The sequence below is a fragment of the Bison bison genome, unplaced genomic scaffold, assembly GCF_000754665.1.
Source record: "Bison bison bison isolate TAMUID 2011002044 unplaced genomic scaffold, Bison_UMD1.0 scf7180017864313, whole genome shotgun sequence".
Taxonomy (NCBI): Eukaryota; Metazoa; Chordata; class Mammalia; order Artiodactyla; family Bovidae; genus Bison; species Bison bison.
The window spans coordinates 1,275,661-1,292,580 of NW_011494885.1; the positions used below are offsets into that span (position 1 = coordinate 1,275,661).

The 16,920-nt window shown below is 42.3% G+C and overlaps 2 protein-coding genes across 4 annotated transcripts in view; both read left to right on the forward strand.

Annotated features, from left to right (window-relative positions):
• On the forward strand, positions 1 to 9,452 carry LOC104997666 (zinc finger protein 226-like). The gene is given in 3 exon segments (XM_010852568.1): positions 1 to 62; positions 3,031 to 3,157; positions 6,884 to 9,452. Coding segments are annotated over 3 exon segments (2,325 nt in total). The 5' UTR covers positions 1 to 47; the 3' UTR covers positions 9,067 to 9,452.
• Positions 3,074 to 16,920, forward strand: part of ZNF227 (zinc finger protein 227) — a 26,283-nt gene continuing 12,436 nt past the window's right edge. Inside the window, exons 1-2 of one of the 3 annotated variants that reach the window (XM_010852565.1) lie at positions 3,074 to 3,157; positions 16,374 to 16,543. In XM_010852565.1, coding sequence (XP_010850867.1) covers positions 16,408 to 16,543 — 136 coding nt within the window. In that variant the 5' untranslated portion in view covers positions 3,074 to 3,157; positions 16,374 to 16,407. Of the gene's footprint in view, positions 3,158 to 15,833; positions 15,890 to 16,373; positions 16,544 to 16,920 lie in introns of those variants that run through there. The other 2 variants (XM_010852564.1, XM_010852566.1) reach the window with 2 other exon arrangements.

The window sequence follows — 16,920 nt, forward strand, 5'->3', positions numbered from 1 at the left end:
CCCTCTGTCTTCCTCGGACTCTGCACTTCCCTGGAAGGAGAGAGAAGATGAACATGTTCATGGTGAGTAGAGCTTGTTTCTCTTGCTGTTAAAAAATACCATTTTTGTACTCAGAGATTTTACGTGGATTTTTCTTTCTTTGTTTTTAATTGAAGTATAGCTTCCCTGATAGCTCAGTTGGTAAAGAATCCGCCTGCAATGCAGGGGACCCCGGTTCAATTCCTGGGTCTGGAAGATCTGCTGGAGAAGGAATAGGCTACCCACTCCAGTGTTCTTGGGCTTCCCTTGTGGCTCAGCTGGTAAAGAATCCACCTGCAATGCGGGAAACCTGGGTTCAATCCCTGGGTTGGGAAGATCCCCTGGAGAAGGGAAAGGCTACCCACTCTACTATTCAGGCCTGGAGAAGTCCATGGACTGTATAGTCCATGGAGTCGCAAAGAGTCGGACGTGACTGAGTGACTTTCACTTTCACTTTTCACTTTCATAGTTGATTTACAATGTTGTGTTAGTTTCAGGTACAGCAAAATGATTCAATTATATATATGTGTATGTATATATATTCAGATTCTTTTCCCTTACAAGGAAATATTCTGTAATAACAAAATACTGACTGTAGTTCCCTGTGGGTTTTTCTTTTTCAAGGAGAGTCTAAGCCTGTGAAGACCTTTATGAGCCATGTGTGCTTTTTAAAAAATTCCTGTCTTATGTAATTAGTTTTGGTTTTAATTTTGGTTTTATTTTGTCATTTTTTATTTCACAAGTAAAAGAAAAATTAAGGGACATGAAGAACATCTTCCACTTTAATATTTCCCAGCTTACAAATTAGCTGCTTTTATATTTCTGTAATCTCTTCATCATGTGTATTCCTAGCTGTGTATTTGTATTTATAACATAGTAGTAGTTGTATTAGTCGCTCAGTCATGTCTGATTCTTGGTGACCCCACAGACTGTAGCCTGCCAGGCCCCTCTGTCCATGGATTCTTTGGGCAAGAATACTGGAGTGGGTAGCCTTTCCTTTTGCCAAAGGATCTTCCCAACCCAGGAATCGAACCTGGGTCTCTTGCATTGCAGGCAGATTGTTTACCATCTGAGCTACAGGGAAACTCATTTATAAAATAGATACAGTTTAAAAACTTTTCTCATTTAATACTACCTAACATTTGCTTTTAATTGCTTTATCATGTTCCCAAAACTTCAGTCATGTCTGTCGTGTCTGACTCTTTGCAACCCCATGGACTACAGGACGCCAGGCTTCCCTGTCCATCACCAACACCTGGAGCTTGCTCAGACTCATGTCCATCGAGTTGGTGATGCCATCAACCATCTCATCCTCTGTGGTCCCCTTCTCCTCCCGCCTTCAGTCTTTCCTAGCATCAGGGTCTTTCCCAGTGAATGAGTTCTTCACATCAGGTGGCCATAGTATTGGAGCTTCAGCTTCAGCATCAATTCTTCCAATGAATATTCAGGACTGATTTCCTTTAGGATTGACTGGTTGGATCTCCTTGCAGACCAAAGGACTCTCAAGAGCCTTCTTCCAGCACCACAGTTCAAAAGCATCAATTCTTTGATGCTTAGCTTTCTTACATACCTAGTTTTACACTATTTCTTATTCATAGACCTTTAGGACTTTGACTGTTTTAAGAATGCTACAGTGACAATGTTCCTGATTTAACTTTTTTCTCAAAAAATGTGTTCTGAAAAATATTGCCTCTTTTTGCCCTTGACATACTAGATATGCAAAATTGAAGTGGTATATTTTGTAAGTGGTGCCTTGGATGTTTTTTGGTAAAATAGCCAAATATGGCACAGCAGAGTCAAACTGCCTCTTCACACAGAGAAAATAACTATTGATAGTTTTCTTATGACAAGAGTGAGATTCTGTCTTCCTGTGGTTGAATCAGACCCTGTGTGTATTTTATTTACTGGTTTGTTTGTTTATCCATCTTGTACTGGGTTGGCCAAAAAGTTTGTTCAGATATTTCTGTATGGTGGTACAGAAAAGCTGGAATGAACCTTTTGGCTAACCCAGTATTTTTTTTTATTTTGATTAAAATAATCCATGACCTTAATTTTAAAAGTCAGGTGGTACTTCACTTGTCACTGCATTGACACCTGAGAACAATTGTCTAAAGAGGTACATACTTGGTTTTATCTTTGTTTTAAGTAAAAGGGTTGTGAAAAATGAGGAACCAATTCAGATTTATCCAGAAAACCAAGATTCTGGAGTCAGAGTATACCATTAGATAAGAGAAAGACAAATAGGGAAAGAAAGAAGGGTTTCATCTGAGGCCTGGCATGGCCTTTTGGTTAATTCCCTCATATGACCCTCTTCCTCACCTGGTTCCTACTTCAGTGAGAAGCAGGCATCATATACTGCCAGGCCTAAATTAGTAAATGTTTCTGGGACAATTGACGATTGTAACTAAAAAGTGAAATGTTTGGGGAGTTCCTTTTATGGCTCAGCTGGTAAAGAACCCACCTACAATGCAGAAGACCTGGGTTCAATCCCTGGGTTGGGAAGATCCCTGAAGAAGGGAAAGGCTACCCACTCCAGTATTCTGGCCTAGAGAGTTTCATGGACTGTATAGTCCACGGGGTCGCAAAGAGTCAGACACAACTTAGTGACTTTCACTTGGTGGTCCAGTGGTTAAGACTCTGCACTTCCACTGCCAAGGCCCGGGTTCAATCCCTGGTCAGGAAACTTAAGATCCCACAAGCTGCAAGGCATGGCCAGAAATAAAAAGTGAAGGCTTTTTAGTTCAGGATGCAGCAGTTAGAATTCTAGGGAGTTTATTTATGAGTTCACTGAGAACACCAGGTAAATACACAAACCTTCCTTCTTCATAGCTGCACTTGCGGTGAGGCTAAGGAAAGTCAGTGTGATGTTGGCAGGATGGAAGGAGCGGGGCTGCGAAGTCTACACGTTGCACAGGAGCCAGGGCAACTTCTCATCATCCTCCTCTCCTTCCTGGTGCTGCCCCCTTCCACTGGACACTGGCTATAAGACTGAGCTGGTATTGTTTGTTGTAGGAGGCAGTGACCTTCAAGGACGTGGCTGTGGCCTTCACAGAGGAGGAGCTGGGGTTACTGGACTCAGCCCAGAGAAAGCTGTACCAGGATGTGATGGTGGAGAACTTCCGGAACCTGGTCTCAGTAGGTGAGGACAGCCTTTCTCTGCAAGTGTCTTGTGACCTTGGTGTTTCAAGGCTCTGGGGTTCTTGAAATGGTTCCCTGAGTTTGAAGACCAGACTTTTCCAGTTCCAGTGGGATATGAGAGGCTATCTCTGGTCTTTCTAAACAGTATGTTTCAGGTCTTTTTCTTTTTTTGGTCAAAGAACAGTCAGTGAACAGTATCCTGATGTACTTTGTCTGTTCTTTTTCAGATTTCACTCATGTCCCATTAGTGGCAGTCCCATTAGTGGATTATAAAGCCAACTTATCAAGCCTAATATGCCGTTTTTAATGAAATCAAATATTACAGAGAAAATATCAAGAGCTTCTTAGGAAGAATAGATCACGTTGCAGTGAAAACCCTGGTCGATGCATGAGTGGTGTGAGAGCCAGTGGGAACAGATTTTAGGAAAATAGACCGGTCAGAAATAGGTCATTCAGCCTTCATTTTAGTAATGCATATTCCTACATATGTGTCTGAGTCATGAAATAAATGCTACTTCTTCAGTGGGTCACGATACAAAGTTTGAAAAACAGGGCCTTCAGTATCTTTTTTTGAAACATAAATTATTTGTTTATTATTGTTATAATCAAGGCAAAATCTCTTAAAACAATTAGCCTTGATAATGGAAATATAATCAGAACCATTTTACAGTTTATTCTTCTCTGCTGTTCATACTTCACTCTTCAGTATCTTAAATATGCAGTTGGAAACTCAAATTTCCAGTAAATTGTAGCTCTGACCTGTTCATTTTAACTTGCAACTCTGCATGTTCTCATTCTTCAAAAGAGATACAAAACATATAGAAAGAGAAGAGAGGCTTTGGATGATGAATTCAGCGGCCCAGATAGAAATTTAGGTAAGCACCAAGCAGTTGTTCATTCTCGTGGTTAACTCTCCATATGTTGTGCTTCTCACCAGCCCTGTGCTGTCCATCACCTGGTCCCAATGGGACATCTGTTTCCCTGGTTATTACACAGCCTATACTGATCACCTGCTCCCAGCTTTCCCCTCCTACAGTTTGTTCTTGAAGTGGTGAAGGGATCCTTTGTAACTTTAAGTCAGATTATGTTAGTTGTCTGTTCAAATTCTCTTATGGCTTGTTTTACTTAGAATAAAAACCACCTAAAGCAACTTCTGGAATCCTCTAATGGTCTGCTTTTCGACCCCACCACCTCCTTGAGTACATCTCCCCTCCTTCTGACTCTGTCCTTTCCATCTCCATCATCCTCCCTACTGTCTCAGACCTGCAAAGGATGCATCTCCTTGTCCTCTCTGCCTGGAATACTCTTTCACCTGTAATCCTTCAGGCCTATGTACTTACCTCAGGTCACTCACCTTCAAGAGGAACAGAGGGCTGTCCTTGGACTACCCTATAGAAAATCCAGTCCTCTCTTTCTTTCTCTGCCCTGCCTTGTTTGATCTTTGAGCACTGATCGTCACTCATGTACATACATTTTGGTTCACCTGTTTCTCACTTCTCTCTCTTCCCCTGGAGGGTATTCCAGGAATGGAGGAATTTGTCACTGTTGTTTTTTAATATTCTTTATTTGGCTGTGCCAGTCTTAGTTGAGGCATGCTGGATTTTCAATCTTCACTGCCTATGTGAGATCTAGTTGCCTGACTAGAGATCAAACCCAGGCCACCTGCATTGGGAGTGTGGAGTCTTAGCCACTGGACCACTAGGGAAGTCCCCAGAGTGGAGGAATTTGGTCTGTTCCATTTATTGCTTACAAGCCTAAGTGCTTAGAATAGCCTTGGTACATGACAACGACTCTAAATATTTGTTGAATAAATGGATGAGTTGATGGATAGAGAAATTTGCCTACCACTTAAATAGCCAGTGGCTGGTGAACAAATCCAAGTGAATAGGGATATTGCAAAATGTTTTTGTGTCTTCAAATGAATTCCTAGCCTAATTCTCAGAGAAAGAAATGGCAACCCACTCCAGTACTCTTGCCTAGAAACTCCCATGGACAGAGGAGCCTGGTAGGCTGTAGTCTCTGGGGTCGCTAAGGGTCGGACATGACTGAAGCGACTTAGCAGCAGCAGCAGCAGCAGCAGCCTAATTCTAACTTCTCAGGTCCCATGGTGTATATGTGGGTGTTTGCCTTTCCGTACAAGTTGACCCTCATCAACTTGAGCAGACACATGCATAGAACCTGTAATTATAACCAAACTGAGTGAAATGCTTTCCCTGTGACTTTCTTTTAGCCGTTACTAGCAAGCATATTCATTTGGGGAGAAAAATTTTTTTTGAATGAAGAATTCTTATGTCTACTTCTTAGGTAGCTTTTCATAGAAGGAAAAAAAAATTCTATTTCCTTATCCATCATATCCGGGGAGAAAAGGTCTCAGAAAATAGCTAACTGGTGAGTTAGTCTTGCCCTGAAAAGATTTTCCCAGCTCTGTCCCATCTCCTTCCTCCCAAGCCCACCTCAGTAACAAGAAATGGATCTTAGGTTGTTACCTCTACAAACATTTTGTTTGTGTGGCAGTTTGTACATATCCTTTAGAAGGGACTTCAGATCATGTTTGCCTTGACTGCTTTGATGATTCTTTGACAGTGTCTAGTCTTTCTAAATACTTATCATAAGCTATGGAATTTATTCCCACCTCACTCATGAACTGCCTTCTTCACTTTGGAAATCATTCTTGTTAAAGGCCAATGTATTTATGTCCAAAATTTTTCCATGCTGTGGTTATTTTTTTAAAAAAAAATAAGCAGCCAGTTTGTTTTCTTAATAGTTATTTATGTATTTGGCTGTGCCAGGTCTTAGTTGTGGCATGTGGCATCTCTAAGTTGCAACAGGTAACTCTTAGTTACAGCATGTGAGATCTAGTTCCCAAACAGGGATCAAACCTGGAACCCTTGCATTGGGAACTGCACCACCGGTTTTAGCGACTGGACCACCAGGGAAGTCCTTTCCATGCTGAGACATCATTCTTCCCTAGCCTGTAAATGTTGATTCCTACTTTATGGGGATGTGGAGCCATATTAGGCTATACAGCTACCTCAGAAGGATCCAGTGTATAGGTTTCAGATTATGATACTGACGTGCTGCCTACCGCACTAAGAAACAGAGTATTGTATAGGTTTGTGCTTTTTATCACCCCCACTGATTCTTAGCACCTTGAATCTTCTCAGCACTCCCTCCTTGGTGTACTGCTGCTTCTGGTGCAGCATTTCAGCTTTTCAGCACGCTGTACTTTCCAGTGCTTTTCCTCTTTCAGACACCTTCCTTGTGAAAGCTCTTTTGCTTCTCTGACTTGATTCAGAGATAATCTGGAATTCAAATTGTTGAGCATCCTGGAAATCAAACTGGGGTTCACCTGTACATGCCTTTCTTGAGCCCTGACTAACTTAACTGCCAAACATTGTGAAACCTGTGAGCACAACAAAATGCTTGTCTGTCTTGATACTGTACTGTGATAGGAGCCATATGTAATTTTTGAAAGATGCTGTAAATAGTATGTCAGATAGCATTTTGTTTTACATGGTTTTCATTACTGCTAAGTATTTGGGAGTTTAATGGACCATCTCTTGGTTGCTGTCAGTATATAAACCTGAGAACTTTATTTGTGGGGAAAAAGATAAGTCAAACCATGCTGGGGTTCATTAAAGTCTCATACTGTGTCTTAAGTGTGAACTCTTGACTCTTTGAACAAAGCTTTCACCTGTCCACATCTCTCAATTCTCTGTTATTATAGAAGAAAACAATCAGAGTGAGTTGAGTGCCGTTCAAGAGAGAGGATTACATGAAGAGCTTTCCTGCTGGCAAATCTGGCAACAAATTGCTAATGACTTAACCAGATGTCAAGACTCCATGATAAATAATTGTCAGCTCCACAAACAAGGTTATTCCCCACACCAAGTTGGGTCAGGACTATCTATTCAAATTTCTGAAGATGAGAACTGTATATTAAATGAGAAAGCAGGTGGTCCTGGTGATACTGGAAATCCAAGGTTTGCATCTTTGAGAGCCAGGGATTCTTGGAGAAAAAGTTCCTTGACTGAGTCACAGAATTATCAGAATAGATACCAGGAAATTTCCACGCAAAGTAATCTGTGTCAGTATAAAGCGGATGTTGACAGCATTGGTCGGATCTCATACCACCTTGATGATCGAGGAGTACACAAGAATGAAAAGTCTTATTGCCACAATGATTATAGAAAAGACAGCACGGTTTCCACATTGGATCAGAATAGTATGATTCACACAGGACAAAAGTCTTACCAGTGTAATGAATGTAAAAGAACCTTTACCAGCCTTTCTACCTTTGATCTTCACCAGCAGTTACACTCAAAAGAGACATCTCACGTGTGCAATGAGTGTGGAAAAGGCTTCCGTTATAGCTCAGTTCTTCATATTCATCAGAGAGTTCACATAGGAGAAGAATGCAGTGTGTGTGCTGAGTGTGGAAAGGAATTCCATCAGAGCTCACAACTGCAAACTCATCAGAAAGTCCACAGCATAAAGAAACCATTCACATGTGAGGAATGTGGGAAAGGCTTCAGTCGTCGATCAGCACTTACCATTCATTGTAAAGTCCACACGGGAGAGAAACCTTACACTTGTGAGGAGTGTGGCAGGGCCTTCACTCAGGCCTCCCACCTTCAAGACCATCAGAGAGTCCACACTGGGGAGAAACCATTCATATGTGATGCATGTGGTAAGAGCTTCAGTCGAAATTCACACCTTCAGTCCCACCAGAGAGTCCATACAGGAGAGAAACCGTACAAATGTGAGGAGTGTGGGAAGGGCTTCATTTGTAGCTCAAATCTGTACATTCACCAGAGAGTCCACACAGGAGAAAAACCCTACAAATGTAAGGAATGCGGGAAAGGCTTTAGTCGGCCTTCAAGTCTTCAGGCCCATCAGGGAATCCACACTGGAGAGAAGTCATATGTATGTAATGTGTGTGGTAAAGGCTTTACTCTGAGTTCAAACCTTCAGGCACATCAAAGAGTCCACACAGGGGAGAAACCATACAAATGTGAGGAGTGCGGGAAGAACTTCAGGAGGAACTCCCATTATCAAGTTCATCTGGTCGTCCACACAGGAGAAAAACCCTATAAATGTGAAGTGTGTGGGAAGGGCTTCAGTCAGAGTTCGTATCTTCAAATCCATCAGAAGGCCCACAGTGTAGAGAAACCCTACAAATGCGAGGAGTGTGGGCAGGGCTTCAATCAGAGTTCACGACTTCAGATCCACCAGCTGATCCATACTGGTGAGAAACCATACAAATGCGAAGAGTGTGGGAAGGGATTCAGTCGTAGAGCAGATCTTAAAATTCACTGCAGAATCCACACCGGAGAGAAGCCATACAATTGTGAGGAGTGTGGAAAAGTCTTCAGGCAGGCCTCAAATCTCCTGGCCCATCAGAGAGTCCACAGTGGGGAAAAGCCATTCAAATGTGAAGAATGTGGCAAGAGCTTTGGTCGGAGTTCACACCTTCAAGCCCACCAAAAAGTCCACACTGGAGAAAAGCCATACAAATGTGAGGAGTGTGGGAAGGGCTTTAAGTGGAGCCTGAACCTCGACATGCATCAGAGGGTCCACACAGGAGAGAAACCATATAAGTGTGGGGAGTGTGGGAAGCACTTCAGTCAGGCCTCAAGTCTTCAGCTTCATCAGAATGTCCACACTGGAGAGAAGCCCTACAGATGTGATGTGTGTGGTAAAGTCTTCAGTCGGTCTTCACAACTGCAGTCTCATCAGAGAGTCCACACAGGGGAGAAACCTTACAAGTGTGAGATGTGTGGTAAGAGCTTCAGTTGGCGCTCCAATCTAACAATTCATCAAAGAATCCATGCTGCTGATAAATCCTATAAAAGTCATAGGGGTGGTAAGACCATCAGAGATTCAACTTAGAAAAGTTCTATAAAATGATTTTTTAAAAACTCAAGTGTCATGTGAATTCTTCCAGTTGTCAAGTTCAAAAGAAAAAAAAAAATCATTTGTTTCATTAAAAAGTCAGCATTTTAACCATAGCTCACCATGTCCCAGTAGTCAGAAGGCCACGTAATAGAGATCCCTTATAAGGGGTATAGTAAGGGTTTCAGTTCAACTTTGACCTTATTATTAAATACTACTCAGATGAGAAGACTTAATATGATTTTATCAGGCCTTGTACAAAAGTATGATGGATGGGTCAAAACTAATGCCCATTAGAACTCTTGATGCCCAATAGTCTCTCCAGAATGCAGAGACTTTGTTGTGAATTTGCATAGTCTGACCATGGCCAAGTAATACTTCATGTGAAAGTTGCTCAGTCATGTCTGACTCTTTGCAACCCCATGGACTATACAGTCCATAGAATTCTCCAGGCCAGAATACTGGAGTGGGTAGCCTTTCCCTTCTCCAAGATATTTCCCCAACCCAGAAATTGAACCCAGGCCTCCTGCATTGCAAATGGTGGATTCTTTACCAGCTGAGCCACAAGGGAAACCCGTAATACTTCATAGGTGCTCAATGTTTGTTAAATTAGTAAATGAAAAACGTTTTATAAATTATATTGCAATCATGCTCAAAATTTCATAAAAAGTTTTATTCAGAACAGGTAATTAAATGTGGCCTTACAAGTAGTTTAGAGAGACAGAGTTAAAAGTATAAGTAAACCACTCAGTACTGCAGTCTGCAGTATTAATTTGACATTGTCCCATTTTATTAGCTCCTCTTGTCTGCCTAGCCTTGCTTCCAGTTGGATCTTACCATCTTGGAGTTTGTCTAGTATTCTGTCAGATTTATACAGTGCAAATTAAGTTACTTTTTGTGACAGTATAAAGTGAAGTGAAAGTTGCTCAGTCATGTCCAACTCTTTAATTCTCTAGGCCAGAATACTGTGGGTAGCCTTTCCCTTCTCCAGGAGATCTTCCCAACCCAGGGATTGAATCCACGTCTCCTACATTGCAGGAGGATTCTGTACCAGCTGAGCCACAAGGGAAGCCCTTGTGATAGTATAGACTTACTGAAAAATGGATTGTTAATCTTGCAGTACAGAAAACATACTATTGATTCTTTTTTCAAATCAGAGTTATTAATGACAGTGACTAAAGGACAAACATATCTTAGTAAATGAATCAATTGTTGGTTTTTTATTCTTCACATTGCCATCTAGGCTTTGATGTGATAGTCTTCCAAAGGTCTTAGTGTTAACTTTCATCAAGACTTCCGAAGTAAAGAAGAAACACTATTTATAAAGTAGATTACTTTCATCAAGTTCTCTACCCCATTCCTACTCCTTCCTGGCCTGAAATAAAGGAAAAAAATTTGTTGGAAGTTGGTCATTTCATCAAATACATTGATTCAGTGACTGACTTGCACACTTTTCCTAGCGATGGATTGAAAAATTGCTTTTGAAGAGAAGTTGGGAAGTATATATCAAAATACAGGATGTGACTTCTATGATACAGAAATCATAGAAGTGGAACTTACAATTAAGAGAGTCATGTAGAAAAGGTGAGTAGCACATCAAGGATGCTGCTAAATTTTATAAAAGTGAAATAAATGTTCAGTAGGAGTTTATTTAAATGTATTTTGGTATATGAAACCAGATCTAGAGAAATGATGTCCAAGACTCAGGACCAAAGAATGTAACAGGCTGATGTAGTTTAGGGACATCACACAGTTTAAACGTGTGTTTTTTAATGCGTCCTGTCATCTGTAAATGGAGAAGGCAGTGGCAACCCACTCCAGTACTCTTGCCTGGAAAATCCCATGGATGGAGGAGGCTGGTATATTCACCCTCATGTAAACAGTGACAGGATTTCCAGGGAGTTTCCATGTTTTAGATTCCATATTTTAAAATTTTTATTAAGCATCAATTTTACAGTAAAATACTGTGATATTTATAGTACTGTAGGTAGTAAAACTATATAAAACAGAAAAATTACTAAACATAACTAATCCCTCACAGTAAGAAAATGTATATATAGCCCAAGTTAAGGAATAGAACTCTCGGAATCAATTATAAAAGGAAATTTATATGGTTGTTCAAAGATACAGAATATCAGCTAGTATAACATATATTTTTGTAACTAATTAAGTTTAGGCATAAATCTATACAGCCCAGAAGATTATTTTAATTCCAGTAGTAGAAATTTATACATCTTAGTTCTGTTCCTTAGTGGGCTGATGGATGGATAATCCGGAGTACTGGCTTATCCTTTCAAGTGCTTGGTCTGATTAGGAAAATAACTGGTTCATTCCAGGTACTATAACCCAAAGAACCTTGAGCTATGGGGGGAAAGGAATTTAGAAAATGAGTGTTTTAATTGTTTACCAAGGTAACACTGATTGGGCAAACCTGAAGATAAAGAGTCAATATATGTAAGTCTTGGAGGTAAAATTTATCAAAGATTCCCTAAGGAAAAGATGTGCTTAGGGAAAGAACACAGCATGATGGGAACAACCTGTTGAGATTTGAATACTAGTTCTTAGTTCATTTTTCACTGATGTTCAACACTTGTTTGGTTAAAGAACTTTACTCAGCAAAAATGAGTATGTGAATAACGTGAGAGGCAGGTTTTTCAGATTCGTTTCCTAGACCACATCTTCATATGAGTATTAAAGTCCATGCTACCTCAAATTGCATTAGATGTTATATTTTGTTTTGAGTAGATATCAAAATAGCCCACCAACTCTCAAGGTAATTTGTATAGTGAGTTAGGTCAAGGACTGGAAAACTACTGCCTTTTAAGTTTGTTTTTGTTTTTTTTTGCCACAAGTCTCTGCATATGGAATCTTCGTTCCCCATCCAGGGAAGTCCTTGTTTGTTTTCTATTTCATAGATCTCTTCATTCACATCCATCTACTTACTGTATTTTTTGTTATTTTTTAAATTACCAAGGGGCGATTTTTTCATTTTAATAATTAACATGTATTAGTATATACTTTCAAAATCCCACATTTCTTCCTAATTATGTATTTAGAATTCCCATTCTGATAGTGAATTTTCCTCCTTGTGGTTCTGTCAGTTTTGCTTTTCCAAGTTTGCTTTATATTGTATGTGAACCCATTCTTGGTAGTCTGAAATTTATAAACTTTGTGTATTTTATAATGCTTTTTTCTTCAAGGACTACTTTGCCCTATATTAATAATTTTTAAATTATAGGAATAATTTGAAACCTTGGATAATGCTATCTTCCCTAGAAAGAATTGTCATTTGTTCCCAAGTGGTTGAGCGTCAGTAGCTCAGTCGTGTCCGACTCTTTGTGACCCCATGGACTGACTGTAGCCTGCCAGGCTCCTCTGTCTATGGAATTCTCCAGGCAAGAGTACTGGAGTCGGTTGCCATTTCCTTCTGCAGGGGATCTTCCCAATCCAGGGGTCGAACCTGAGTCTCGCGCATTGCGGGCAGATTCTTTACCATCTGAGCCACCAGCGAAGCCAGGACTTAAGTGCTTGAAGATAATAGAAAAGATTCACGCTAATCCTATTTCAAGTAATTGAGATGATTTAGAGTTTGGTTTTAGTCTCCACCAAAGGTGATCCATCTCTGGAGAAGGCAATGGCACCCCACTCCAGTACTCTTCGCTGGAAAATCCCATGGACAGAGGAGCCTGGTAGGCTGCAGTACATGGGGTCGCTAAGAGTCGGACGCAACTGAGCGACTTCACTTTTACTTTTCACTTTAATGTATTGGAGAAGGAAATGGCAACCCACTCCAGTGTTCTTGCTTGGAGAATCCCAGGGACGGGGGAGCCTGGTGGGCTGCCGTCTATGGGGTAGCACAGAGTCGGACACGACTGAAGCGACTTAGCAGTAGCAAAGGTGATCCATTACCCTATGTCAGTTCAGTTCAGTTCAGTCGCTCAGTCGTGTCCGATTCTTTGCGACCCCATGAATCACAGCACGCCAGGCCTCCCTGTCCATCACCAACTCCTGGAGTTCACCCAGACTCACGTCCATCGAGTCAGTGATGCCATCCAGCCATCTCATCCTCTGTCTTCCCCTTCTCCTCCTGCCCCCAATCCCTCCCAGCATCAGACTCTTTTCCAGTGAGTCAACTCTTCGCATGAGGTGGCCAAAGTACTGGATTTTCAGCTTTAGCATCATTCCTTCCAAAGAAATCCCAGGGCTGATCTCCTTCAGAAGTACATCACCCTATGATGTACTTATTCCTATAGGACAGTTCTTTGAAATTTTACTACCGACTTCTCTTGCCTACCCCGACCTCCTCTCAAGCCCCTTGAACGTGGCTAAAGTGATGCTCAGCTTTCAATACTAGAATGATTGGGATTCTCAAGAAAGACAGTAGCAGCTCCAAACGGAACAACTTCGCCAAATTCCGCACTGGCTTTCTAGAATTCAGTACCTAGAGGTTCAGGGTATTCGGAAGTACTTCCATTTCAGGGGGCGGGGCCGTGGCCGTCTTTTTCTCTAGGGCATTCTGGGGCGTGTAGTCTGAGGTCCGTATAGCATAGAGCACTTCCGTTATGGACGGCTGGAGCATTCTGGGAAGTGGTCCACGGGCTGTCTCTAGTAGATAGGTGGTGCTTTCGCTGTAGGAGAGACCGGCTACCTCCCACTTTCCCTTTGGGTAAAAGTGTCTTCAATTTCCGGGGCCCAGCTAATCTTGGTGGTGGAGCCAGCGAGTCTCTGACCCTCGTCCTCAGAGAAAGTAAGAGAAACCGCGGCCGGCTGCAGTTTGTCTTCCCCTCCGCTGAGCCTCCAGTTCAGAGAAGTTCCTGTAGCCCCAACTTGGGGACTGCCCAGTCGCTGGTCGTCAGGTTTGAAGGTCTCCCGGCACTTCAACTGGCCTCCCTCAACTACAGTCAGTTCTGCCACTTCCTAGGGTATAATTTTGTGGTAGTTACTTACTCTGTCCTGGCCTCATTATCCGCATTATTAAAGTAGTGTCATTCAGTTCAGTCGCTCAGTCGTTGTCCAGCTCTTTGCGACCCCGTGGACTGCAGCATGCCGGGCTTCCCTGTCCATCACCAACTCCCAGAGCCTGCTCAAACTCATGTGCTTTATCCAGCCTGGCATTTTGTATGATGTGCTCTGCATATAAGTTAAATAATCGGGGTGACAGTATATACAGCCTTGAATACTGCTTTCCCAATTTTGAGCCAGTCCGTTGTTCCATGTCCAGTTCTAACTGTTGCTTCTTAACCTGCATACAGGTTTCTCAGGAGGCAGGTAAAGTGGTCTGGTATTCCATCTCTTTAAGAAATTTACAGTTTATTGTGATCTACAGAGCTTAGTGTCTTAGAAAATTTTCATGCATATCAGAAGGTTAGTGAAAGGATCCAAAAGCACTGGGTTTTTAATGAAATTGCTATAAGAAAAAGGACAGGAAAAGTTCAAATTCAGTAACTTTCTGATTACAATGGCCCTGATTGCATCGAAAAATTGATCACACAGTCTACGAAATTTGTCCTTCCACTCCATGTCTAGTTGTCCTTTGGACAAGGAAAAGTCTTCTTTCAGGTTTTAAAATTTTACTTTTAGTGAGTTTATCGTATCTGCCCAAACTTAACAGCTAGGAGCTTCCCTGGTGGCTCAGATGGTAAAGAATCTTCCTTCAATGCAGGAAACCTGGGTTTGATTCCTGCGTGGTGGAAAAGCCCCTGGAGAAGGGAATGGCAACTCACTCCAATATTCTTGCCTGTGAGATCCCCTTGACAGGGGACCCTGGTGGGCTGCAGTCCATCCACTAAACAGCTGCTGCTGCTAAGTCGCTTCAGTCGTGTCCAACTCTGTGCAACCCCATAGACGGCGGCCCACCAGGCTCCCCCGTCCCTGGGATTCTCCAGGCAAGAACACCGGAGTGGGTTGCCATTTCCTTCTCCAATGCATGAAGGGGAAAAGTGAAAGTGAAGTCGCTCAGCCGTGTTGGACTCTTCGCAACCCCATGGTCTGCAGCCTACCAGGCTCCTCCGTCCATGGGATTTTCCAGGCAAGAGTACTGGAGTGGGGTGCCATTGCCTTCTCCAGCACTAAACAGCTAATTAACAATAATGTTTTCATCTTTCAAATTCAGTAACTCTGTGGATTGAGTACAAAGGCCCTGATTGCATTGAGAAATTGATCCCACAGGCTACGAAACTTGTCTTTCCACTTCATGTCTAGTTGTCCTCAGCAGCCAAGTTCTGAATTATTTGACTTTTCTGTTAACAATAGTAGAAATCTATGATCTTCCCCCATTGCATTTTGGGGTATTTCACTCATATCTAAAAATGTTAAAACTACATTTTAAAGCTATCATCCTCCCCACGCCCGCACCCCCAGCCCATTTGTTTTTTCTGGTAGAGTGGTTACAATCCTACTGCATTGATATGTTTCTTATAGTTCTTTTTATTAAGATTCTGACTCTTCACATATTTGTTATGTTTTATCAATGAGATAAAGCTCTACTGCCGTCAGAGAACTGCTTTAGGTTGGCAGTAATAGGATGGATGGCATGAAGGAGTTTCTGGAAATCTTTGGCCGAGAGGTCCTGAGAGTCTGGGGTTAAAGCTCCCAAGGGGCGGGCATGGCCTTTCCTCCACTTGGGGTCCTGGGAAATGTATTTCGCCGCCCTATCACCGCCCCACCCCCACCCCCACCCCCACCCCCACCCCCACCCCGCGCAACTCTCTCCGGAAATGAGGGGCTGCTGCTCCTGTTCTCTAGGGCTTTTGGGAAGTGTAGTTCTTGAGCTCTGTGTAGTCAGAGGCGCTTCCGCTCCGGGAAAGCGCAGCCGCCACCATTTCTTTCGGTCTGGGAGGTGAGTTATCCCTGCGCCCCGGCGACCCCTCCGAGGTTTTCTGGCTTGAGCGTGGTACTAGTCACTACCTGGCCGGCTGTCTTAGTACGGAGAGGTCGTGGCCGCCGGCGGAAGCCAAGAATCGGAGAGCAGAAGCGCGGAATCCCTCTGCTCTCCTCCCTGGCTTGCCAAGCAGCGCTGCTACTTCTGTCCGTACGATCTATGGCGAGCTGTTGATTATCCGTGCCCCTACTTGCATCTTCTGTAAGATTGCGAGAGATATGGTCACTACTGATTAGGGTTGTGATTAGATTCAAGTGAGATCACACGTGTCAGCAGCTTCGAATACTGGCGGCACCACGGGTTGGCTTTTGCTATTGATGCAGTTCTTTTCCCAGGAGCATCGTTTTGACTGGATGCCCCAGGGAAGACACCCAGGAGCGATGGCGTGGCCTTTCTGTCCGGAGACAGCTCCTTCCGAGCTTTGACTGATCTCTTTCTTTAGGAAGCACTGAGTCACCCCGCGCTAGTGCCTCGGAATGTCCGCTGCAGTTTATACAGGAAACGTGAGACGAACACAGTCATTCTGTCCCACCGCATCGTTTTCATCGCCCGTCTTGAATCCGGAAGGGAGGGAAAGGAAGGACTTCCTGCCTCCTCAGAGCATAGCCGCAGGTACATACGGTCTTTCTTGGTTGGTCATCTGTTTTCAGTTAATTAGATTTCCTTGACTCAATAAATTACACTAGGAAAACGTTCAGTTATCTATTGAATACATCTGAGAATGTTTAATATGCTTGTTAATATGTGCGTGTGTGTTTCTACCATAAATATGTTTTTGAAATAAATATTTTAAAAATATAAAACATTTTATTTACTTTAGGTTTTAAATATTTAAAAAAAATTTTTGAAGTATAGTTGATTTACAAGGTTGTGTTAATTTCTGCTGTATAGCAAAATGATTCAGTTATATTCTTTTTACTATGATTATTGCCGAATATTGAATATAGTTCCCCATGCTACACAGTAGGACCTTGTTTACCCATTCTGTA